This window comes from Oncorhynchus mykiss, chromosome 17, assembly GCF_013265735.2.
Source record: "Oncorhynchus mykiss isolate Arlee chromosome 17, USDA_OmykA_1.1, whole genome shotgun sequence".
NCBI classification, from domain to species: Eukaryota; Metazoa; Chordata; class Actinopteri; order Salmoniformes; family Salmonidae; genus Oncorhynchus; species Oncorhynchus mykiss.
Window position 1 is genome coordinate 34,346,228 of NC_048581.1, and position 26,329 is coordinate 34,372,556.

At 42.8% G+C, this 26,329-nt stretch overlaps 1 protein-coding gene across 1 annotated transcript in view; it reads right to left on the bottom strand.

Annotated features, from left to right (window-relative positions):
- Positions 1 to 2,539: 2,539 nt before the first annotated feature.
- The window catches only part of ttbk1a (tau tubulin kinase 1a), a 48,921-nt gene continuing 25,131 nt past the window's right edge, over positions 2,540 to 26,329 (bottom strand). The window contains exons 14-17 of the mRNA XM_036948372.1: positions 25,547 to 25,830; positions 16,968 to 17,189; positions 5,324 to 6,813; positions 2,540 to 4,998 (exon numbers count right to left, since the gene is read on the bottom strand). Of these exons, the coding sequence (XP_036804267.1) occupies positions 4,566 to 4,998; positions 5,324 to 6,813; positions 16,968 to 17,189; positions 25,547 to 25,830 (2,429 nt within the window). The 3' untranslated portion in view covers positions 2,540 to 4,565. The remainder of the gene's footprint in view (positions 4,999 to 5,323; positions 6,814 to 16,967; positions 17,190 to 25,546; positions 25,831 to 26,329) is intronic.

A 26,329-nucleotide genomic window follows, 5' to 3' on the forward strand; every position in this document is an offset into this window, starting at 1 on the left:
TAAGGTGCACCTGTGTAAGGGTTTTTCTGTTTAATCAGCTTCTTGATATGCCACACCTGTCAGGTGGATTGATTATTCGGTGTTCTGTGTGAATTTAAGTGTGCTCTCTCTAATTCTCTCTTTCTTTCTCTCTCTCGTTCTTTCTCTCTCTCGGAGGACCTGAGCCCTAGGACCATGCCTCAGGACTACCTGACATGATGACTCCTTGCTGTCCCCAGTCCACCTGGCCGTGCTGCTGCTCCAGTTTCAACTGTTCTGCCTTATTATTATTGGACCATGCTGGTCATTTATGAACACCTTGGCCATGTTCTGTTATAATCTCCACCCGGCACAGCCAGAAGAGGACTGGCCACCCCACATAGCCTGGTTCCTCTCTAGGTTTCTTCCTAGGTTTTGGCCTTTCTAGGGAGTTTTTCCTAGCCACCGTGCTTCTACACCTGCATTGCTTGCTGTTTGGGGTTTTAGGATGGGTTTCTGTACAGCACTTTGAGATATCAGCTGATGTACAAAGGGCTATATAAATACATTTGATTTGATTTGGATGATTATCTTGGCGAAGGAGACATGCTCACTAGCAGGGTTGTAAGCAAATATGTGCACAAAATTTGAGATGGGTGTAATGATCATGTGGATTGTGAACTGTGAATATATTGTTTATTTAAGCAATAAGGCACGGAGGGTGTGGTACATGGTGAATATACCATGGCTAAGGGCGGTTCTTAAGCATGACGCAACATGTGCCTGGAGTGCCTGGATACAGCCTATAGCCGTGGCATATTGGCCATATACCACAAATGTGAATCTGAAGTGCCTTATTGCTATTATAAACTGATTACCAACGTGATTAGGGCAGTAAAAATAAATGTTTTGTCATACCCGTGGTATACAGTCTGATATAACATGGCTGCCAGCCAACCAGCATTCAGGGCTCAAACCAACCGGGTTTATAATATATGATAATGTATATGTGCACTTGTATTTTGTTTGAACTGATGAAGATCACCTGGATCAAAACATTGTATTTTAAGGTGGTATATTTAGGTGCATATTCAGTGTGCAGGCCTTTCTGTTCTTTTCATGTACTTTATTAGACCAGCAACTATGTTTTTTCAGATTTGTCTATAACCACAAGCATTTCTAGAAAGTGTGAGGGATGGAGGAAGCCATCGTACAGTAAGACAAACTCATATAGACTGCTTCTTTTTAAACTTTAACGTAAAATCTTGTTATGATCTCACTATTCACTCTCCTTGATCTTTATCATTCTTTGTTGTCTCCAAGCTCAGTCAGGGCTGCAGGAAAATGTGCAAGGCGACATTTGCCACACCACTTTTTTATTTTGTTTAATAAAATATATTGACGCAAAGCATTAAAAAGAGGGGCAAAATGCTGTTTTTTAACCGATTTGCCTCATGATTTGTCAACTGGGAGTGCTGCTGCGGGGTCTTTGCATGTCTTGACCAATCAGATTCACGGAAATCGTGGGCCGGGCACAACACACAAAGCCACCTTCCTACAGTATTTATTTAGCAAGCGTGGGTGATTTGAGGAGTTAGCGAAGTAACTTTGGTCAACGCTGAGTTCATCTCGGGATAACTGGTCAACGCATTATTTGCTTGACAAGTAACTTTTCTTTCATTTTGATTTCGGCACAAATTAAAATGTTTCACTGACTCGCGGATGGATTAATGATTCAGCATTGTCTCAGTTTAGAGTTCTGCGCTCGACTAGCCATGTGCTACATGCACGCGCAGTTACAAGTCTGATAGAAATAGCGGCAGGCGAACGAGCAATATCCAGTTGTAGTATGGAAAGGCTGGGTTGGAATGTGAAGCTAACTGAATGTGAAGCTTTAGAAAACCCTGAGTAGATCTAGCTTGCTTTATAGGATACCCTCTGGTCAACATGATACAACACTGCCAACTCTCCAGTATCTTTGGCTTATTAGCTAACCGAGCCAACAATATTTCCCAAGTTCATTCATTCGAGTCCTGTATTCCGGTATTTAGATTTTCATTGACGTAAATCATCACATGACCTCTCTCTCTGCTCTCACTTGGTACGTTTACATACACTCACTACATGCACTAATAGTTTGATTAATACGTTTACATGCTTTGCAAGATCAAGGATTTCGCTAATAATCCTGTTTACATGGAACCATCTTAAATCAGGCTACTTGATGGGACTTTGATGACTGTCGAAAAATCGGCAATCAAAATAACCATGTTATTTTTGGGAAATCCGTTTGATTCTGATTTCACATACCTTTTGTATGTGAAAACTATTTCTAAGATGCATACTTTCAGTTTTTCCAAGCTCACTTCACTCACGCTAGAGGGAGGCTCGCACTGCTGGTGCTAGCACATGTGCAGATCAAATATACCGCTGGAACGCCGATTAAGGTGTTTACATGTCCTAATCATTTGAAAGATTGCAACATAAATCCAGGTGTTTTAATACGCGTATGCTTAATTCGATTATGACCTCACGCTGGTTACGATAGACATGTAAACATCTTACTCGGCCTAATGTCATACTGTGGATGTAAACATACTCACTATTCCACCACGCCTTACCTCATATTCATTTTGATTTGTCATACTGTGGATGTAAACATACTCACTATTCCACCACGCCTTACCTCATATTCATTTTGGATTTAATACTATTTTTATTGAACTTTTTACAATACGTCAACCTCAGGGAGACATCTCACAGCCTCGTGGTAGGGAGGGAGAGACCATATGCCATCTCACGTGCTTGCATTGAACAAGTGGGGGCGGGGAGAAAGGGAAAGGGAGGCCTCCCTTCTACTGGATATCTCTCAGGACTCATCGGCTCAGCTGTCAGTGCATGTATAACAGCATTTAAAGGGCAATTCCAAGAGACCATTAGACTCAGCACAGTACTACACTGCAATGAAACATAGTCCTATGCGCATAACTTGCATTATTTATGTAATCTATTGCTTCCTGTTGGGATGGATCAAATATGAATTTAATAGCATTAATAGTATTCAAATGTGAGTTATGTACTTGCTCAGGAATATTCTTATATGGAAAAAAATAAACATTTTCAACCCTGGCCTTAACGATTGTAGACAGACAATTAGAAAAGCTGCCTGACCCTAAACTAGGGAGAGACTGGACTTACCATTGTGAGGAGAAGTGTGTGTGTGTGTCTGTGCGAAACATTTTTGTACACGTCTGTACTGTAACTTTACCTCTTGAAAATAAAATGGCCTAAATTTGTGAAAACACTTCAAAAATGTGTCAGAGTCAATTCACCCTGATAAGTCAAACTTTCAGACCTATTCAGTTGCCCAGGACGGTTCAGTTCCAGTACTAGAGGGCCCGAAACACTTCTGCTTCTTGTTTCAACCTGGTACTTTATTGCCCTCACCTGGGAGGACAAGAAGCAGGAGAACAAGAAGCAGTCCTTTCTAGGGGCGATGGTTGTATCTGACAAACAGTGTAGAAAGGAAACAGGAGAGAGTCAATCCACATGACCATGATTTTACTTTAGCTCAGTGCCCTGCAATTGTAGGTTTCATTTACCCAATACAAACACAAAACATGGGTTCCAATGATCCACCATTAATTTCATTGTCAGAACATTAAAAGGCAGGTATCTATCGTTCAAAGTTAACCTTATTTTTCCTCATGCGTAAAAAAACAGGCATATTTGCCAACGTTGTTCAACAGCAGAGGAAAGGCAAAATATACAGGTTGTTTTCACAAGATAAAAAATAAAGATGTATTTTTCAAGAAATGATCATTTATATACACGTCTTCGGAATGTAAATATAATCAAATGCCCATTGTCACACGCTAACAAGGAGGCCAGCAATATTACTTCTGCATTCGCTTAATATCGGCAATAATTTACCCCATAATCCAACCTTCCTCTTTTAACACATCTGACCAGAGTTGGGAATGATTTTGGCCTTCGCATTCTATCAGAATTGGTTATCGCGTCAGACCATTGGAAGATTGAGACTTTCGTACATTTCCTTAACATTATTCAACTTATCAAAAGTGTTTGTGATATCTATACCATGCAATGTAAAGTGAGCAGGATATTGTTGATGATAACTTAGTATATCGGTGTGAGACGTTTGTGTGTTGAGAAAGATTGCAACTTGACTTGCAAAGGGGTCATGACGACCGACTTTGTTCAAATACATTTCTTGCATATAGGATGCAAAATCCACAAACCTAAAGAAATGTTCAACCTCAGAAACAAAAGGAAAATGTATACAATGCACCAGTGAACAGCGTACACAGAGCAGCATGGTAGCATCGCTCCTCGGTGACATTGACTAAAAGTTCCTTGACTGGAAGCTCATGAAGATCGTTCTGTGCTAATACGGAACAAATGTTGTTTTCATGGTCTAGTTAGTAGAGGTACATGATTTTAATCAAAGAAGGTAATTGAAAGATTAAAAAAGATGGGAAACCGCGTCAGTCTTACTTTGGGGTCGGCCTGGAGCTTTTTGAGGCATTGAGTCTCTCTGAGGACAACAGAGAAGCGTGCGCGTTTCATCCCAGTGAATCTGTTTACTATCTCGAGGTAGCCATCTTGTCCTCTCTACTTTGTTTTGCTTTGGCAGGACCTGTGGATTTGGCTCGGATTCTGGCAGGCATAGCGGTGAACGCCTGGGTAAAGCGGACCTGTGAGTTGGCCTGTTTCATGGTGGTGGTAGTAGTATTAGCCCTGGGCCGGAGCGGAGGGGCAGTTGTGGGCCGTACAGAGAGGGGCTGTCTGGTTGGACGGACACGTTGGGGGGAGGGGCTGTCTGTCCTGCAGTGGGAGGTGCTTAGGCTGCGTCGGGTCATGAAAACGCAGCGCAGGGGCATGCGGGGGCTGCCGCAGGGCTGGGCGGGGACAGGACATGGCCTCGGACAGGAGGAGGAAGAGGAGGAGCCAGCCTGCAGAGGTTTAGACCGCCTCTGGGTCGGGAGAGTGCTCAGTCCTATTTTCTGAACTTGGAGCCTGAAATGAGAATAAGTGGAATAAGAGTTAATTCTTCCCCCCGGAAAGCTTTGATGAGTCATCATTTAAGTGTTTTTACAAAAATCATAACAAAACTTTAAAGAACATGGCACCGTTCAACCAATCAAATTAAGTTTAGGTCATAAACGACAGAAATCAGACCGTCTTTGGCAATGGCTAACTCTTGATATTTGGCACTGTAAAGAAGTGTTTTCATAAATTATAGTAAAACAATCAAGGATCTTTTCATTTACTGTGGTAACCAATGAGCCATACAATGTTATAATGTTATGTTTGCAAACATGATGTTGTGAAGACTACTTACCCATTACCAAAGGTGGATGCATCTCTACAAATGCCCGATCCTGGCAACGCGAGAGGGGAGGCCACGGCGGCCACCAGCCGCCCCGAGGGCCTCTTGATGGGGGTGACGGGCCTGGGGATTCTGCTGCGCCACTCCGTATGGCTCTGGTCCCCCCCAGCCCCAGCCCTGGCCTTCAGACATGAGCTCCTCCTGGCCAGAGACTCATCAGAGGCGTGGGTGTCTTCCTCCGAGCCGGTGGTGGAGAGCGTCTCGGAGGCCCTCCCATCGCCAGAGGACAACGAGGAGGATGTCCCCGAAGGTAGCCTCATCCAGCGGCCCTGCTGCTTCTGCACCACCAGGCGTGCCAGGTCCAGTTGCCGGGCTCTCCTCCGTAGTCGCGCTCGGGCTGAGAGTGAGGCTGAACGCTCTGAGCCTGTGTCCTCTTCAGACAGTAGAACCGGGATGCGGCTTTTGATCCTCTGCCTGAGTGCGGTAAACGGTAATCCAGCGTTGGACTCGGCAACACCTTCGGTAGACAATGCCCCGTTGTTGGGATCTGCAGAGAGAGTTTTGTGTTCCAGAATGGGCGACATGGCTTCTGGGACAGGCTCCAAGGACTTAACAAAAACCAGCGGTGGGCGGTCGTCTGGTTTGGTGCGAGTGACACCCTTCTCCAGGGTCACGTCTTGGATAGAATGGGCTTGGGGCTCTCTGGAAAGACGCTGGGATTCCTCACCCTGTTCAACATGTACAGTCTGATCATGGGAGTCTCCTTCCCATGGTGAGGTCTCCTGGGTAACGGCCGAGAGGTTGCAGCGGTCGCTGCTCTCCTTTGCGGTCTGACATCTGGAAGACATGACGTTAGAGTGGGAAGTCTCGGCGATGTGGACAAAGGTGCGCTCGACTTTGGTGAAGGGGGGAGACGCGGGGGCGATTGGGGTGGATGGCCTCAAGTCTGACCTCAGTGTGAAGGAGAGCTCTGGCTGGCTGCCCGCACCCACCAGAGGCATATCGTTCCTAGGGGTAGAGGAAGACGGCGTCCCGAAGTCAACCTCCAGCAGGGCGTGTTCTCCCCCAGTGGATGGAGACTTCCGGGTATCCCCCGGCGAGAACAGAATCAGGGTCTTGGAGCCGTCTTCCAAGTCAGGGTCAGCATCTGTGGCGGATTCCCGGGGGGCCCTGGGACCATCCTCAGCCATGAGGGTATTAGGGGCCCCATCCTGGCTCCGCTCTGTGCTTTTTTGGCTGGCCTCGCTGTTCGACTCACTCTTGGTCACGTCATCGTCTCGCGGGCCCTGGGGCTCCTGGACCTCGTTCTCTGCCGGCAGAGCTGCTGTGAAGGTTCGCCGCTGAGGAAGGGTGCCGGTCAGCATGACGGTGAGGAAGTCGGCCCGCTTGACCTGGAGCTGGGGAAGGATGTGGAAATGCTCCTTCTCGTCCAGCTGGCCCTTGGTCCTGAAGTCTGGACAAGGCTGAGATAGGCCATTGTGCTCAGTCGGAGACATGATCACCTACAAAAGATGCAATTAAATAATTACTTTTGCACTTGGAACAAGAGGCATGCTGGAAATATTGTCAAAAAATATAAAACAATAAGTATTTTGGAAGATATGCCTCACGTCACATGATGTAAATGAGGACAAAACTGGGAAAACACCCAAGATTATGTAATGTGAACATATCTAAGATAACTTCATAAAGAACGAAACGAGGGACAAAATTGTTTCCCCAAACGATTTTATGTTTTTTGGGTTATACACAGGCTTTTAAAGATTGTCTAGATTACATACATTGATAGAAAAGGCACAAAAATGCATTGAAGAGTATTCCCTTTTAGAGAGACACTCCAATATCTTGTGATTTTCAAGTGTTTCCCTTCATAAAGATTTGACATACAGTACTGTAGTATATACACACTAAAACCAACTATCTTGCATGCTACTACAGATTAACTGAGAACTCAGTAGGTAAACTGGTTAAAAGTACATATTTTCAATCTGTTTTAAAGTTAAAAATACATCATTTGATCCAGTTTTGCCCACTGGGAATTGAACATTTATTGAGTTGTATGTATGTATGTATGTATGTATGTGTGTATATATATATATACGTTTTGTTGATTTACAAAAAGTTTAAAATACATGCTTTTTACCTGTAAATATTACAAGCAGACTGTACAATTGTATTGTGATACAAAAAATGCGTACACATGTATATACAGTATATCATACATCTAAAAGACACTCACGGATCACGCTTGACAAATACTGCAGTTATACTGACTACTACTTATTTCTTTCACAATTATATCATACAGTACCTTCTACTTTCTCGTGAGCCCTCTGTTTCCAAATATGAAGATGAATGCTCACTCATTTACAACGATTTGACAAAAATCTCTCCTGCACACTGAACAATGTTCTTGTCTTATATTTGACGAGGTTGAAGCACTTCTGACACCATGATAGGTACTGTGCAGCAGAGCAGAGACAAATAGCTCAGCTTCAAAATGTTAATGATCAATTTAGTGATACCCGCGGCCTACCCGTACCGTAGTTATTGATGAAAAAACAGGCCCTACCCAGCACTAACCCAATGTATAATGTCAAGGCCCATCGGGCTCAGGTCGGGTAGCAGAGCTCTAGCCTACATCCCTGAACACAACAGGCGCATTTTATTCCATTTATTCATTTCCTGCACTAATGTGTTATCATTTACACACCCAACGTTCATTTGAAACAGGTGTTTTTTTGTTGAAATGTGTGCCGTTGCCCGGCTATTAAAAGGTACAGGCGGCTATTTGAGACTGCATTTCATTTACGTTTTACAGTACATCTTCATTTTCAGCCAATTTTCCTTAAGGAGATGCATAAAATATTCAAGTCATTAAACACTTAAGACTTATAGACTGAAAACACTTTCAAATTCTAGGCTATCGTTGACAAATATAACTCTGCAATTCAAGATAATAATTGTATACAAGACCACATCATGCTTTTAAATTAACTCAGCTTGAAAGGCTGAGGGTTAAGGGGCTTTCTGAGCATACAGTGTACTTTACAATGCAGTGGCTTTGTGTAATGTTGTCATATGTTAAACAAGTATCACATCTATGGCATTTTCAATCACTCTTAATCCATGGCTAAAAGGGATTTCTGCCACAATAAACAGTTTACAATATTTCACAAGACACTTTGCCCATGTCCTGTGGATTTCGCAGCAGATTTCTCAATTTATAATGCTATCCATTTACAATAGGTTGGACACCCAGCCTTGCGGAACAAGTCATTTTTCAGACTATAGGACAGGATATGCAGAACATATGGAAGATATGCTCATGTATCAGTGATGTAAACTGAATATGTTTAACTTATCTGAGAAATTAAAATAAGAAGGTGCGAAGTATATAGTTTTGTGAAAATGCTAGTCCCTCTTCGCTGCACCTTGAAATACATTTTTGACCCGTGAGTATACTCAGAGTCAATATTCACATAATAAGGAATTGCACACCCACAAATTGGGGGAAACAAACATTCTTTCCAATTGACCCCCATTGTAAAAGAGCCAACTTCATTGTTGATTTTTTTGTTATACAGAAATAACAAAACATGCCGAAAAGCTGCTGTGTTGTTCAATGTAACCAGGTAAAATCCAGATCTATGGTTCGCAATGCTCCCACGTAGGGAAAAGCCTGCGAGAAGAGCTATTTGGCATGGGAAATGTGGGGTGCCAGTGTCCAAGTATGAAATGTGGGGTGCCAGTGTCCAAGTATGCTACACATAGCTGTGTGTATGGAAAACATTTCCCCTCACAGGTAAGACAGTTAACTTGTTAAATATAGTCTGTTTGTAACTCCACTCACTACTTGTAGCTGTATAGTCCATTGGTTTGTGTTGTTGGTCTTGGCTATCTTAATGTTGCGGTTGATAGCTAGCTAGCACTCACTCACGTGGCTCCTAACACCGTCATGAAAAGGGTCATGAGGAAAGACCTACAATATAACGTTTTTTTCTAAGCAGTGGAAACGCAGGCAATGTTGAAAAGTCATCTGTAGACATATTGTACTTTTCTTAAATGTAGTTTTGTAATTGACTAAAACAAGAAACAAGAAAAGTGCGTTTGAAAAAGGTCACGTTTTTGCTGTGAGCCAATAGGGTAGCCACAGGTGGTTTCCCCACAGGTGAGTGAGGACGGTATATTCTATCTAATACCGACTGGGACTATCCCTTTACCTGTGGTATTATACAGAACTCACCGAAAAAATCACTGGGTTGTTCCACCAATTGGGTGCCCTTTGAGTAGTATACCTTGGTCAAACAAAACTTTTGATTTCACCTATTTTATAAAAGGTGTTTTGCTCGACACCCTCAGGTTTCTAACACAAAACACCAGAGAATTGCCAAAATGAGCAGAATCAGCTCACCTGCTTTCACACTATGATTTGACTTCTAGAATTAAGAATTAATAGTTTCACCATATCAAAACGAGAGTTTGGTTAACAGGGTTGACCTTAAAATGAGGGACAGATATAAATTAATCACTAATCACATGAAATATATAATAATCTTTCAGAAATGACTTTGTCAAAGCAACAACGTAACTATAGCATTACAATGATGAAGACTTTGGAATTTTTGGGGTTAAGTTGGTTAAAATCTTCCAAAACTCTGAAAAACTTGAGATGGGATCTTTCAAAATTCTGGCACTTTAGCAAGTCTTTATTCATATTATAAAAACAGATTTATTGAATTGTCCATGTTAGCTATATTAAATGGTACTTCATTGAATATAACAGGCTTTTAGTATTCAATATTGGTGCACAATTATTATTATTATTTTATTTTGTACTTTTACCCCCAATTGGTAGTTACAGTCTTGTCCCATCGCTGCAATTCCACTACGGACTCAAGAGCCATGCATCCTCCGAAACACGACCCTGCCAAGCCGCACTGCTTCTTGACACACTGCTCGCTTAACCCGGAAGCCTTCCGCAGCAATGTGTGGGAGGAAACAGAGTCCAGCTGGCAACCGAGGTCAGCTTACAGGTATCCGGCCCGCCACAAGGAGTCACTAGAGCGCGATGGGACAAGGAAATCACGGCCGGCCAAACCCTCCCCTAACCCGGACGACGCTGGGCCAATTGTAGGCCGCCTCATCTGTCTCCCGGTCACGGACGGCTGTGACACAGCCTGGGATCGAACCCGGGTCTGTAGTGACGCCTAAAGCACAGCGATGCAGTGCCTTAGGCCACTGCGCCACTCGGGAGGCCCATTGGTGTACAATTTCTACTTAAAATACTAAAGGGACGCAAAAGGCATTCATTTCATAGAATGACCGTTCTATACATTTACATTTACAGAGGTTTGATATTATTATATATCATGCAAATAATGTTAGAAGTATGAAAACAGTCTTTCACAATCCAATTTCTCTGCAAGTACATTTCAAAATTGCCTGCGTTATTTTCAGAGTTCAGTGACAACATTCGACATCCTGTTTTGATTGAGAGTATTATGGCGAGATTTGGTTTGCCGAGAACGGACAAAAAAGTACAAAAACAATATTTTTTTAATATCATTGACAATAATGTCAAGGAACAATTTGCATGTGTGCAAAAAGAAGTTTGGAGTTAGCAGCTAGCACTCTCAGTACATTCACTGAGTACTGCTCGTTACATGATGCTATACACAAAACGACAAGCATGATTTGCTGAAAATCGTTTAACCAAGCAGTGAGAAATGAACTGACGGAACAGTTATCTTTTCTAAATCAGAGACAGAGGCGACATTCAGAGAGGGATGCTTGTTTGCTTCTTAGTGCTGTTAAGTAAATGCAAACATCTTAAATGCAAAGCTTGGCAAAAGTAAAAATGGTGCATATTTCTGTAAGCGTAGCCCTTTAGCGCATTCACAAAAGCAATCATAAAAGAAAACATAAGATCCTACTCATTGAGAAGACCAAATAAGAAGGCTGTATGTGGTTATGCCATTTCAGAAATACAGTAGTATCGTTCCTCTTCACAATGGTTTCAGCAAAACAGGGAACACAAAGCCAAGAGATACATGGTTATTACAAGATATCAGTAAAATAACAGCATAAAATGTTCATTAAAATGTTGAAAAGACATCCAAAAAACATTGGCGTGTAACAAAAATCAGCTTACAGTGCAGCGTGAAGCCTGTGATGTCACGGGTCAAGTATTTCTAAGCTGAGGTGCAATTCTATACAATTCATTTCTATACTGTACATTGCACTTGGCTACATCAACAGTGCATGCCCTTTACATCAGAAATGCTACCCACTTATGTGTCTGAAACCTCATTGGTTGGGGATGGAGAGAGAGTGGCATAAAATGAGTGTGGAAATAACCAATCCTCGTCCTTTCCTCAACTTTTTTCTTCAAAATGGCGTAACATTTTTTCCCCCTAAGCACCCTTATTTATTGCGTTTCTCATCTTTTGCATCAATATGTTCTACCTGGGCCCAACAGTAACCAAGTTCTCCTGTTAAATCCTTAATAAAGTGCAATAGTGAGGTACAGTACTCAAAGGACAACAATGGAGAAAGTGCTATGTTGATGACTTATCTACACAAACATACTGTCACATACAACAGTCGATCCTGATACAGTATGTAGCTCACTTCACTGCAAAAATACACACCAAAACCCACAGAATTCCAATGACATTTTTGGCTAACTTTGGCTACTTGAATTAATGGTTTATGCTATTCTGCAGGAAGATAGATAACGCAAAGCCCCCCCAGTGCAATCCAAACCCTGGCATTATCTATCTATAACAATGATAGAGTTTAAGTGCTGAGCCAATGCAATGGCAGAGATGTCATTCTATGGAGCTTAAACTGTAAGTGCCTGAAATACTTTGGAACCAGATTTCAATTCATAAAACACAGCTGTTTGCATAGTACACCCTAACCACTGGTCCAGGGTCTACCCTGCTTATTGTTAAGGATAGGATTCAGGGTTGGGTGATCTTATTCTAGATCTGTGGTTAGAGGCAACTTCTATATCAAGCAGAAAATCCAGTCTCTCTGGGTAGAACTTAAAACGTGCAAGTTTTCCTCCGTCAACATCCACACATAGCAGCTTTGCTACCGATTCCAGACAGTGATGTGATTTCACGATTTCATGACCAAACGAACTTCAGACAATTGTGAAATAACTACTAGGGTGAGCTGAAGCTGGAAGCAACGTCAGTACAAGAAAAGTTCGTTGGGAGCTTAATGAAATGGGTTTCCATGGCCGAGCAGCCACACACAAGCCTAAGATCACCATGCACAATGCCAAGCGTCGGTTGGAGTGGTGTACAGCTCACCGCCATTGGACTCTGGAGCAGTGGAAACACGTTCTCTGGAGTGAGGAATCACACTTCACCATCTGGCAGCCTGACAGATAAATCTGGGTTTGTCCAGGAGAATGCTACCTGTCCATATGCATAGTGCCAATTGTAATGTTTGGTGGAGGAGGAATATTATTCCTCCTGGGGCTTTTCATGGTTCGGGCTAAGCCCCTTAGTTCCAGTGAAGAGACATCTTAATGCTACAGCATACAATGACATTCTAGACAATTTGTGCTTCCAACTTTGTGGCAACAGTTTGGGGAATGCCCGTGCATGACAATGCCGTGCACAAAGCGAGGTCTTTACAGAAATGGTTTGTCGAGATCAGTCAGTTCTTCAGTCTGGAAGAACTTGACTGGCCTGCACAGAGCCCTGACCTCAAACCCATCACCTTTGGGATGAATTGGAATGCCGATGAGCCAGGCCTAATTGCCCAACATCAGTGCCTGACCTCACTAATGCTCTTGTGGCTGAATAGAAGCAAGTCCCCGCAGCAATGTTCCAATATCTAGTGGAGGCTGTTGTAGCAGCAAAGGGGGGGACCAACTACATATTAATGCACATGATTTTGGAATGAGATGTTCGACGAGCAGGTGTCCACATACTTTGTCATGTAGTGTAGCACATCATTAAATGCTATGTCACATAACTGAATTAAGAACAGTTATATGAAAGTAGTTTTCACCATTTCCTGCATCATACCCATCAAATCATGTTACTGTGGCTACAGTAAGTTGTCATAAACTGCCATGACATGTTATAACATGTCTGGTACAGCAAGTGTTATTACATTTTCAATACCCCAAGCCAAAGAGAACCATATAGAATAACACTAAAGTTATATGTATGGGACAACTGATGCTGCCTATAATTTCTATAGTTCGAAATGCCATTGTAGTCATAGTAGCCATAATGGAAATACAGTACAGATGTAGGATCTTCCTTTTAGTCAGTTTGCTATAGCATGAATATAATCCTGCAGCAACAGGACATGGAAATTATTATGTGCATTATAATGAATGGACATTTTTGTAGGGGTTGATACATTTTTTGTTAGAGAATTCAAGTCTGAAATTTCAAAGCCTTTTTAAAAACTCAGACACAATTTTAAATTCTCAGCAACAAAAGAGTGATCAAATTAAGATCGTACATCTGTACAGTACATTGAAGTCAACCATGATAACGCTTGTCATAAATCATGACACAGAATATTAGAGAACAGGAGTTTTCCCATTGCAAAACCCCACACTTCATATCCTCACCCTTCAGAGGCCTGCCTAATCCATTGCTCAAGCATTTTGTTGATGCACTTATTGATTAAACCGATGACTGAGGTGGTATACTCCTCAATCCGGAACATATTCCAGTCTGTGCTAGCAAAACAGTCCTCTAGGGTAGCATCCAAATCATCTGACCACTTCCATCTTGAGCCCAACAGATCCACAGATGACACAATCTCAATCACACTCCCCACTGCCCTTTCCCACCTGGACAAAAGGAACACCTAGGTGAGAATGCTATCCATTGACTACAGCTCAGCGTTCAACACCATAGTGCCTACGAAGCTCATCACCAAGCTAAGGACCCTGGGACGAAACACCTCCCTCTGCAACTGGATCCTGCACTTTGACGGGCCGCCGCCAGGTGGTAAGGGTAGGAAACAACACGTCTGCCACGCTGATCCTCAACACTGGGGCCCCTCAGTGGTGTGTACTTAGTCCTCTCCTGTACTCCCTGCTCACCCACGACTGTGTGGCCAAACACGACTCCAAACACCATCATTAAGTTTGCTGACAACACAACAGTGGTAGGCCTGATCACCGACAACGATGAGACAGGCTATAGGGAGGAGGTCAGAGAACTGGCAGTGTGGTGCCAGGACAACAACCTCTTCCTCAATGTGAGCAAGACAAGGAGCTGATCGTGGAATACAGGAAAAGGCGGGCCGAACAGGCCCCCATTAACATCAATGGGGCTGTAGTGGAGCGGGTCGAGAGTTCCAAGTTCCTTGGTGTCCACATCACCAACGAACTATCATGGTCCAAACACACCAAGACAGTCATGAAGAGGGCATGACAAAACCTTTTCCCCCTCAGGAGACTGAAAAGATTTGGCATGGGTCCCCAGATCCTCAAAAAGTTATTCTGATGCACCATCGAGAGCATCCTGACCAGTTGCATCACTGCTTGGTGTGGCAGCTGCTCAGCATCTGACCGTAAGGCGCTGCAGAGGGTGGTGCGTATTGCTCTGTACATCACTGGGGCCAAGCTTCCTGCAATCCAGGACCTATATAATAGGCGGTGTCAGAGGAAAGCCCATAAAATTGACAAGACACTCCAGTCACCCAAGTCATAGACTGTTTTCTCTGCTAACGCACAGAAAACGATACCGGACCGCCAAGTCTTGGAGCAAAAGGATCCTTAACAGCTTCTACCCCCAAGCCTTAAGACTGCTGAACAATTAATCAAATGACCACCAGACTGTTACATTGACCCCCCCCCCCCCCCCTCTGTTTTGTACATTGCTGCTGCTCGCTGTTTGTTGTCTATGCATAGTCACTTCACCCCTACCTACATGTAAAAATGACCTCTAACCTGTAGCCCCGCACACTGACTCAGTACCGGTATCCCCTGTAATAGCCTCATTATTGTTTTGTTATTGTGTTACTTTTTATAATATTTTTTACTTTAGTTGATTTGGTAAATATTTTCTTAACTCCTCTTGAGCTGCACTGTTGGTTAAGGGCTGGTAAGTACGCATTTCACGGTAAGGTCTACACTCGGCGCATGTGACAAATAAAGTTTGATTTGACAATGACCATAAGTGTTTGCAAGACGGCACAAACAGATCTGGGACCAAGCTACACAAGATCAGTGTGACGACTGCAGATCATTGGATAGTAGCACCCTAGCATCTCATGCCGTCTCTGGGGAATAATTGAACTCGAATGCTTTGTCACAAGACCCTCATAAGTGTCAGGAGCATGACATAACTGGCGCCTTGGGATAAACAAGGATAACTTATGACTCTACATTGTTATGACACCGTTGATAAAGTAGCTGGCCTAGCATGTACCTAAGTCAGTTGGTTACGACTGCTTAAAGTCAGCTATCACTAGAGGCCGTAACTGCTTATGACATCTATATGTCATTATCATGACAGTGCACATAGGTCTTATGAGGAAATATTATTTAAGGAAAGTGTGGTAACACAACTTGTAGCTTGCAGGTGTAAAGCTTTATTACTTGTTATAAGCATGTATGAGCCTTTATAATGACTTACATTGCATTATAACGTCATCATAATGCATTATACCTGCACGGACAATCTGCGATTGGTACATCCATTTTAATACATACCTATTGATTCTTAAAGAATATAACTTAGAAATGCCTCATGAGCTTGGTTAAACTGTTGTACCCCATCAGAAGCCAAAATATATGCTTTGTTTACTCCATTGATTGTAAACAATGTAATTGTTAAACAGCATCAAAACATGGCTAAAACTGTACGTTTGATATCATGGATCTTCATTCCTTACATCTATAGCTCTGTCTATGAATTCGAGAATAGTTCTTCATCCCCATCCCTCAGCTGTTTACCAAAACAGTGGTGGGGTGACCGCCTTGTTATTGATTGAACTACAGATTGCCCCTTTAAGTAAAGTGTTACCGAAAGCGTTACTGTATTCCTTTAGGTACGCATCGCCGACATGACCTGCATTCGACGACAATCCCGCAAGCCTTCAGCATGAATGGAAAAAGAAGAATGCAATGAAGTTGAACAGCCTCTTAACAGTCCCAGTCTTGTGACTCCTCCTCCTCACAGCACCATTAAAGGATGAAGCAACCTCAAGTTTACACTTCCACCACTTTTTACAGAAATGGTGTACATTTTTGTGGCATGTGCAACTGACTTTGCAAGGAGCAGACTTTTAAGAGTTTATTGCGTGAAAAATATTTTGCAGTCAGCACTTTTCTTCTCTTCATATTCACCTTTTTAAAGTTAGTTACATTAAAGTGAGTTGTTTGTGTTTTAGTTCAGTTTGCGTGTGTCTGAAAGACAATGTGTGTACGTGTGTGCAAGCGTGCATGTGTTTGTGTTCTAACCAACCCGCCAAAATATGGCTCTTTGGGTTACAAACTGCGTGTGTGTACATGAGTATGTCCCTCTGTATGTACACAATGGGTGTGTACGAGTATACGTTAATGCATTTTGGCATGCAGAGTGCCCTTCCCTCAGCTCGCGTTCTTGTTCATGAGTTTGGCAAGCAATTGCTGGATTTGCGTGCGCGACACGTTCAGGACCGAGTGCCTGCTCCGCGGGCTGCCCGGGCTCTGCAGGGGAGCATGGCGCCGGTGGGTGGAAGCGTTCATGTGGGCGGGGCTGCTCTCGGCCGAGCGGCTCCGCTGGATGAAGGACCCTCCGGGGTGCGGGTACTGCTCCGTCTCCAGTGTGGAGGATGAGAAGACGTAGGAGGCCAGCCTCCGCAGCTGATTGGGCCTCGGGTGGTGCCTGTCATCCTCCAGCTGCAGAAGAGACCAATCAGAAAACAGAAGGAGGGGCATTAGGATGGAAGGGGGGAGGAACAACCAGGTCATGCTAACAGACTATAGACTAGTATCAGGCCACGTCCCAACACTCCTGAAACAGCTTCATTTCCTTGTCTTCTTACCCTTCCTCACCAGCGATCTAAAAAGATTAGATAGTTTAGAGTTATAGGCTTGGACTCTCAACTATCCAGTACCTTTCAGGTCAGCTGATAAAAGAAGGAGACAAGGAAAGGGATCCATATAGAGTATTGAAACATAGCTTGTCATACATCTCTCCTTCCCTGTGTGCATGCTGTAAGGGTTCTCTGATGTAGTCCAGAGAGAAACAAGGAGAGGAAGACTATGGTTGTAGCTAGGGTTGCCATTACAGCATAGGCATTACAGTATGTTAAAAGGATAGAAGACAGTATTCTACAAAACTCTTAAGTGGGTTGCCAGATTGGAAGCAAATGAGAGTAGGTTTCCGTCTCTCTCATAATCAAGGCACAGTGGACACATTCCCCAACAATGCCGTTAAAAACACACAAGTACTGCACGTTCCTCTAGTATGACAACACATTGAACCTGGGAAAATGCCTGGACACCATCAAATTTACACTCAATTTTGCTAAAAGACGTTACTCGAAAAATCACCATTGGAAAATGCTAAATGAATAACACAAAATATAGATGGTCTCATCAAGCACACGAAACACAAACACAGGACGAAGAAAAAGGGGATAAATATGGCTCAACAAAAAAAGGAGGAGTTCGGAACAGAAACGAAGTAAGAAAAAAACAACAGAAGTAAGGACTATCCTAAACTGTGCTTACCCCAAAACACCACTTTATTTCTTCGCTTGTTGTTCCCATGGCACCCTCGCCTTTTTCTCCTCTGGGTGAGTGCAACTTGACATACTGTACTTTTAATTGATAGGTGGCGCAAATACATCGGTTATGTCAAGGAAGAGGTCACAGGGCAAATAAAACGAGGGTCCTTGATCATGTTTGCGATAGCGAGGCCTGCCGTACTAGGCACTTGCGGTGAAATCACAAATAAGGCTGGCAAAACGTTATTGGTGAGGTAAGTAAATCAACATTTGTGTTTTCTTTTACAGTAAACCATGACAAGGAAATACAACGGACACAGGGAATGGGTGAACTGGGCTTGTGGTTTCGAAGGCCCCTTGTTGTATGCAGGTATTTATTCGTACCAAACTCCTGAGCAAAACATGTTCTTTAACATATTTCATGGACATACCGTAACAGTCAGAAAAAAACACACAAACTTACAAAAGGTTAAATGGACTTAAAGTGTCAAGTTGATAAAATGGTACGCAGACCTGCATAACACAAGAGTCATTCAGGACTGGTTTCTAATTGATGCAGTGCTAACGGACCCTAGTGGTACATGGATGCTGGGTAATGCGTATTAATAAAACCATCTGTAAGATTTCTTGTTCAAAAGGTTTTTAGGCACAGCAAAAAGGTCAACAATATTATTGTAATCTAAGCCAGTGGGAAAAACTGGTCGATGTCAGGTTGTCTTCTGATTATAAATGTTTTTAGACATATTTTTTACGTCTTTAAATAATTGAAATCATCTGACCAGATAATAACCAAATTATGGTGCCTTTCCCAGGGCCAGATTACTGAACAGGCATGCAGGGCCTGGGACCCCCGACCTCCAGCCCCCCTCTCTCAGTCTCATGGCAAAATGTACAGAATTGCATGAAATGTGTTATAAAACTGCAAATGTCTGTCTGCCCCATGGCAAAATGTGTAGAATTGCAGGAAAGCTATGAAATCAGGTTTTCTTAGCTAGTTTATGTATTTTTATTTAAAATTGAAGAGATTGTAATCTGATGTTGGTTCAACAACATTTTCAACATTTTTCCCAGGGTTGTTGATGTCGTCATGATAAAGATGCCTTCATCTGGTTGCAATCTGACTATCTGACTTCGCTTCAACCATAAAACCAGATAAAGGTGACTTTAATTAAGGCTGTTGTGTGAAGTTTTGGATTTGAACACAAAATAGTGTGTATTTTGTTCAATAAAAATAATAAAAATAACTTTGATTTCGGATTTCAAAGAACAAGGATTTGCTCCAAAATTAAGTATCGCCAAAATTAAACTAAAATATTTGAAAATAAATTCTTCCACTGTGAATTTAAACTCCATTTAAATTCCACTCAATTTGTTTTGAACCTTTATTTAACTAGGCAAGTCAGTTAAGAGCAAATTCTTATTTTCAATGACGACAGATTTGTACCTTGTCAGCTGGGGGATTTGAACTTGCAACCTTTCAGTTAACTCTCTAACCACTAGCTACCCTGCCGCCCCAATTGAGACAATGAGTCGTTCCATGAAATGAGTCCCTTTTGGGTAGTGTAATTTGGTGAACATTTTATTTCACCTCATTTTAACAGTCTGCCATGACAAACACATGTTCAACTTAATAAAAAAGAGGTCTATAGTAAGTGCATATTAACTGCCAAATAAAATAACAGGGAAGCTTGTTGTGTGCAACAGGGAGGGGCAATTGGGTGGGGTTTTTGGACCGACTGGTACCACCTGGTGATGTCACAAGTTAATAGTCCAATAACAAAGAGAGTTTGCTCTACACTCTGCCAATAAGAGCTAGTTTTCAGGTTAAATTAGGCTCCTTTAAATTAGGTCCCTCTCTCAAACCACTTATAGACAGTCCTAGCAAAATTCTTGCTTGAAAAATTTCATTTAGCTAAGGAGCTATTTTGGTTTCTTTTTAGCCACTTTAATTGAAAACAATCACAGTAAGGTACTTCATTTTTACCCAGAAATGATTTTATATTGAGATGAAAATGGCTGCATTGGACCTTTTAAGAAAGATATATTTAACTAGGCAAGTCAGTTAAGAACAAATTGGGGGGGGTTAAACAGACGGATTTTGATGTGAATATTTGTATTATGTTAATTAGATTGACACTTGGGTGGGTCAAACGGCCCTAGGGGATGGGTACTTTTTAATATAATAGGTTATTCAAATTCTAGATTGGTGCACAATATCTACTTGAAATATCAAAGGAACACAAAAGGGACTCATTTTGTGGAACGACCCAACTACACTAATGTTTTAATTAATCAATCTGAACTAACTGGATTTAAAACCACATCTCAGTGACTACTGACTGACATTCTTGTTAGCCATGTCCTTTTTTTGACTGTTGTCCTTTAACAGTGAGCGCCATTGTTTCATTCATATGGAGCTGTATCACATTTTCCGTTCAAACCTTTCAAATGATCTGGGAGTTATTTCTCACCCTAACCTCGTAGATAAATACACTACATGACCAAATGTATGTGGAAACCTGTTCGTCGAACATCTCATTCCAAAATCATGGGCATTAATATGGATTTGGTCCCCCCTTTGCTACTGTAACAGCCTCCACTCTTCTGGGAAGGCTTTCCACTAGATGCTGGAATATTGCTGCAGGGACTTGCTTCCATTCAGCCACAAGATCATTAGTGATGTCGGGCACTGATGTTGGGCGATTAGGCCTGGCTCGTTCCAATTCATCCCAAAGGTGTTCGATGGGGTTGAGGTCAGGGCTCTGCAGGCCAGTCAAGTTCTTCCACACCGATCTCAACAAACCATTTCTGCATGGACATTGCTTTGCGCATGGGGGCATTGTCCTTCTGAAACAGGAAAGGGCCTTCCCCCAACTGTTGCCACAAAGTTAGAAGCACAGAATCGTCTAGAAAGTAATTGTATGCTTTAGCGTTAAGATGTCCCTTCACTGGAACAAAGGGGCCTAACCCGAACCATGAAAAACAGCCCCAGGCCATTATTCCTCCTCCACCAACCTTTACATTTGGCACTATGCATTATGGCAGGTAGCATGCTCCTGGCATCCAGCAAACCCAGATTCAGCCGTCGGACTGCCAGATGGCGAAGCGTGATTTGTCACTCCAGAGAACGCGTTTCCACTGCTCCAGAGTCCAATGGCGGCGAGCTTCCCACCACTCCAGCCGACACTTAGCATTGCACATGGGTATGTGTGTGGCTGCTTAGCCATGGCAACCCATTTCATGAAGCTCCTGACGAACAGTTGTTGTGCTGATGTTGCTTCCAGAGGCAGTTTGGATCTCGGTAGTGAGTGTTGCAACCGAGGACAGATCATTTTTTACACACTTCAGCAATCGCTGGTCCCATTCTGTGAGCTTGTGTGGCCTACCATTGCACAGCTGAGCCGTTGTTGATCCTAGACGTTTCCTCTTCACAATAACAACACTTAGTTGACCGAGGCAGCTCTAGCAGGGCAGAAATTTTACGAACTGACTTGCTGGAAAGGTGGCATCCTATAGTAAGGCCGTTCTACTACCAATGTTAGTCTATGGAGATTGCATGGCTGTGTGTTTGATTTTATACACCTGTCAGTAACGGGTGTGGCTGATATAGCCAAATCCACTAATAGGAAGGGGTGTCCACATACTTTTTTATATAGAGTGTACATGCTCTGCTCTGAGTTAGGATGTTTTGAGCACAGGGATGTGTTGTGGCACCCTCTAGTGTTTGGCGCAGGGGAATAAAAAATAAATAAACAGTGTTACTGTACTTACACTATGTGTATGGGCCTCCCATTAGACATACACAGTAGCACATACTAAGCAATGTATGACACGTTCATAATCATTGAATATACATTCACACGTAATGTTTTCTTATCAGCATGCACAGTTTATGTAAATCAGAGTTCTCCAACTCTAGGGAGCTACTGGATGTGCAGGCTTTTCCCCCAACCCAACACTAACACACCTGTTTCCAATAATCAACTCATCATGATCTTCATTCAACCAGGAATGTCAAACTCAAAACAGTTCTCTATCCATCATTTTGTGACTTTTTGATGCTCCCTGATTGTCTAGCTTTCAATTCGATGATTATTAGCGAGCTGGACACAGTCAAGAACACTTATGTACGTAGGTCCATTTTAATTTCTACACAATTTAACATTTTGTTTTTGTCATTTTAAAGTATATCGAGTTTGTGCCCCCCCCCCCCCAAAAAAAAAAAAATATTTATATTGTTTTTTAAAAACTCAAACCACCCGCGGGCTGGATTGGACCTTCTCTCAGGCCGGATCTGGGCTCTGGGCCGGACGTTTGACACATGTGCCAACCAGTGATTTTTTTCAAACGCTTAAAGCATTTATGAATCTCTATGAAATGCTCATGGATGTGTATTTGGTTCATACTTAAATGCCTGTTTCTTGACACATATTTGTGTAGAAAACTGTTTTTCAAGAGTTGAAAGTGTAACTAACATTTCCTTGTTTTCCATGAAAACATACATGAAATGAGTTGCAAAATGAATAGGAAATATAGTCAAGATGTTGACAAGGTTATAAATAATGACTTTTATTTGAAATAATGGTGTCCTTCAAACTTTGCTTTCTTCAAAGAATCCTTCCTCCATTTCAGGAAATGACTGCCTTGCAGACCTTTGGCATTTTAGTTGTACATTTGTTGAGGTAATCTGAAGATATTCCACCCCATGCTTCCTGAAGCACCTCCCACAAGTTGGATTGGCTTGATGGGCACTTCCTACGGTCAAGCTGCTTCCACAACAGCTCAATAGGTTTGAGATCCAGTGACTGTGCTGGCCACTCCATTATAGACAGAATACCAGCTGACTGCTTCTTCTCTAAATAGTTATTGCATAGTTTGGAGCTGTGCTTCGGGTCATTGTCCTGTTGTAGGAGGAAATTAGCTCCAATTAAACGCAGTCCACAGGATATGGCATTGCGTTGCAAAATTAAGTGACAGCCTTCCTTCTTCAAGATCCCTTTTACCCTGTACAAACCTCCCACTTTACCACCATCAAAGCACCCCCAGACCATCACATTACCTCCACCATGCTTGACAGATGGCGTCAAGCACTCCTCCAGCATCTTTTCACTTTGTCTGCGTCTCAAGAATGTTCTTCTTTGTAATCCGAACACCTCAAACTTCGTCTGTCCAAAACACTTTTTTCCAATCTTCCTCTTTCCAGTGTCTGTGTTCTTTTGCCCATCTTTTCTTTTTATTGGCCAGTCTGAGATATGGCTTTTTCTTTGCAACTCTGCCTGGAAGTCCAGCATCCTGGAGTCGCCTCTTCAATGTTGACGTTGAGACCGGTGTTTTGTGGGTACTATTTAATGAAGCTGCCAGTTGAGGACTTGTGAGGCGTCTGTTTCTCAAACTAGACACTCTAATGCACTTGTCCTATTGCTCAGTTGTGCACCGGATCCTCCCACTCCTCTTTCTATTCTGGTTAGAGCCAGTTTGAGCTATTCTGTGAAGGGAGTAGTACACAGCGTTGTATGAGATCTTCAGTTTCTGGGCAATTTCTTGCATGGAATAGCCTTCATTTCTCAGAACAAGAATAGACTGACGAGTTTCAGAAGAAAGTTATTTATTTCTGGCCATTTTGAGCCTGTAATCGAACCCACAAATGCTGATGCTCCAGATACTCAACTAGTCTAAAGAAGGCCAGTTTTATTGCTTCTTTAACCAGAACAAATCAGACTTTATTTGTCACATGCGCCGAATACAACAAGTGTAGACTTTACCGTGAAATGCTTATTTACAAGCCCTTAACCAACAGTGCAGTTCAAGAAGAAGAAAATATTTACCACAGTATTTTCCACAACAGTTTTCAGCTGTGCTAACTAACATAATTGCAAAAGGGTTTTCTAATCATTAATTAGCTTTTTAAAATGATAAACTTGGAATAGTTAACACAACGTGCCATTGGAACACAGGAGTGATGGTTGCTGATAATGGGCCTCTGTACGCCTATGTAGATATTCCATTAAAAATAAATCTGCCGTTTCGAGTTACAATAGTCATTTACAACAATAACAATGTCTACACTGTATTTCTGAACAATTTGATGTTATTTTAATGGACTTTTTGTTGTTGTTTTTCTTTAAAAAACAAGGACATTTCTAAGTGACCCCAAACTTTTGAACGGTAGTGTACATCACTTTTGGGCAAAATAGTATGATTGCATGTTTTTAAATGGAGAATGACATTCTCACTGAAAAGACCCATAAAGAACTGAAACACTAATGGAAGCTACAGGCTGAGACACATTGGTTTTAACAATGAGGAAACATTTTGTCAACTTCAACTGTTCTCCAAGAATTTGCTGAATTTCCTCTATAATTCATTCAGCTAAAAGACTGGAACATTCCCCATATTTTCTTTCGTGCATCTTTTTATGTATGTGGTAACGGTCAGCTTAAACACATTTGGTGGCAGCGATGGGAAGACTCACGGTTTAAACCTTTTCATTTAACATTTTCAACCAAAAGGTTTTCATGTCAGGACTTTCTAACACTGACGTCAAGAACATGTTCAGTGTGAAGAAAACGTTTTGAAACTAGGTTGCACCACCTGAACATGTCCAAATATTTTTTTTCTGTTACAAAAACATTTTGCTCGGTTGTGCCATACTGAATATGACCCAGCTACCTGGATGTTTGCTACATTATTCTCATCAGAATGACAAAGTGTCATCATGTATGCGTATATCTTGTTTCACCAGTCAGTGTGTCATAACGAGGGCATCAAGTGCAGTGCAACCCTGACAAATGTCAACAGGAATCTGCCCGTGGTATGGACCAGCCTATCTGGCATTTGCCGGAACTGCACTATGAGAAAATGCTCTTGTGGACTCTTTGAGAAAACTATTGAGAAAATATTGTAGAAATACATTTGGGGGGGGGGGGGGGGGGGGGGGGGGGGGGGGGGGGGGGGGGGGGGGGGGGGCACTGTCAAAATAACCCTACTCATGCCACCATCTCACCCAAAAAGCATAAACTGTTCAATCATTCTAATATGTAAGGCTACATCTGATCTGATGCTGGAATATGCAGTTAGCAAAGCCACGTCTCCCATTCATTCCTTAGCATTACAAAAACAATGGTTAAAACCAAACAATTTGTGCCTACTGACACGGAAAAATGCACTTTTTCTCTCTTTACACTGGCAGGATATGTCACACCAATGACAGTGTGAATGACACTAAAATGGCTGTGGGAATAATGGTCACCCCCCCCCCCCCCCCCCCCCGCCAAGGTATTCAGTTCCCACTGGCGTGCAAAATTCTAGGGTTGCAAAATGTCCTGTTTTTCTAGAATGATCACTGAAATTAGAAGGAATCTTCCAACTGAGATTTCTGGAAAAACAGGTCATTTTGGCAAAGTTATCGGAATTTTGCAACCCTAGGCTTAGCACTGCATGTTAATTGACATCACGACCAGAGGGGGCACCGAAGAGCTAATCTTTACATAATCTGGATAGATCAACAACAACACCCACCGCTTAGGTGGGTCTCATCCATATCATCTGAAGATCAATCGCATTGTACAGCAGGCGACCCAGCTCTGAGCCGACTCCCATGAACATGCAAAGAGAGAAGCCTCCCTCCACCGATAGGTCAGCCCGGTCTCTTACCGGTCTAATAGGACGGCCTGACGGGAGTGAATGACAGGGCGACATGGCGGGGCTTCCCCCACTTCGTCTGGAGGCTTCCTCCTCAGTGAGCGTGAGCATGCCCCGGCTGCTGTTGGTCGTGAGGGTCGTCTTGGGTCGCACCACCATCTCCGCCCCTAAAACAAAGGATTGGTTAGGAATATACATGCCAACCCGAACCAAACTGTGATGGGTTGAATATTTAATTATTTTATTTATTTATTTTTTTACCCCCCAATTTCGTGGTATCCGATTGTTGTAGTAGCTACTATCTTGTCTCATCGCTACAACTCCCGTATGGGCTCAGGAGAGACGAAGGTTGAATGTCATGCGTCCTCTGATACACAACCCAACCAGCCGTACTGCTTCTTAACACAGCGCGCATCCAACCCAGAAGCCAGCCGCACCAATGTGTCGGAGGCTACACCGTGCACCCGGCAACCCGGCCCGCCACAGGAGTCGCTGGTGCGCGATGAGACAAGGAGATCCCTACCGACCAATCCCTCCCTAACCCGGACAATGCTAGGCCAATCGTGCGTCGCCCCACGGACCTCCCGGTCGCGGCCGGTTACGACAGAGCCTGGGCGCGAACCCAGGGACTCTGATGGCACAGCTGGCGCTGCAGTACAGCGCCCT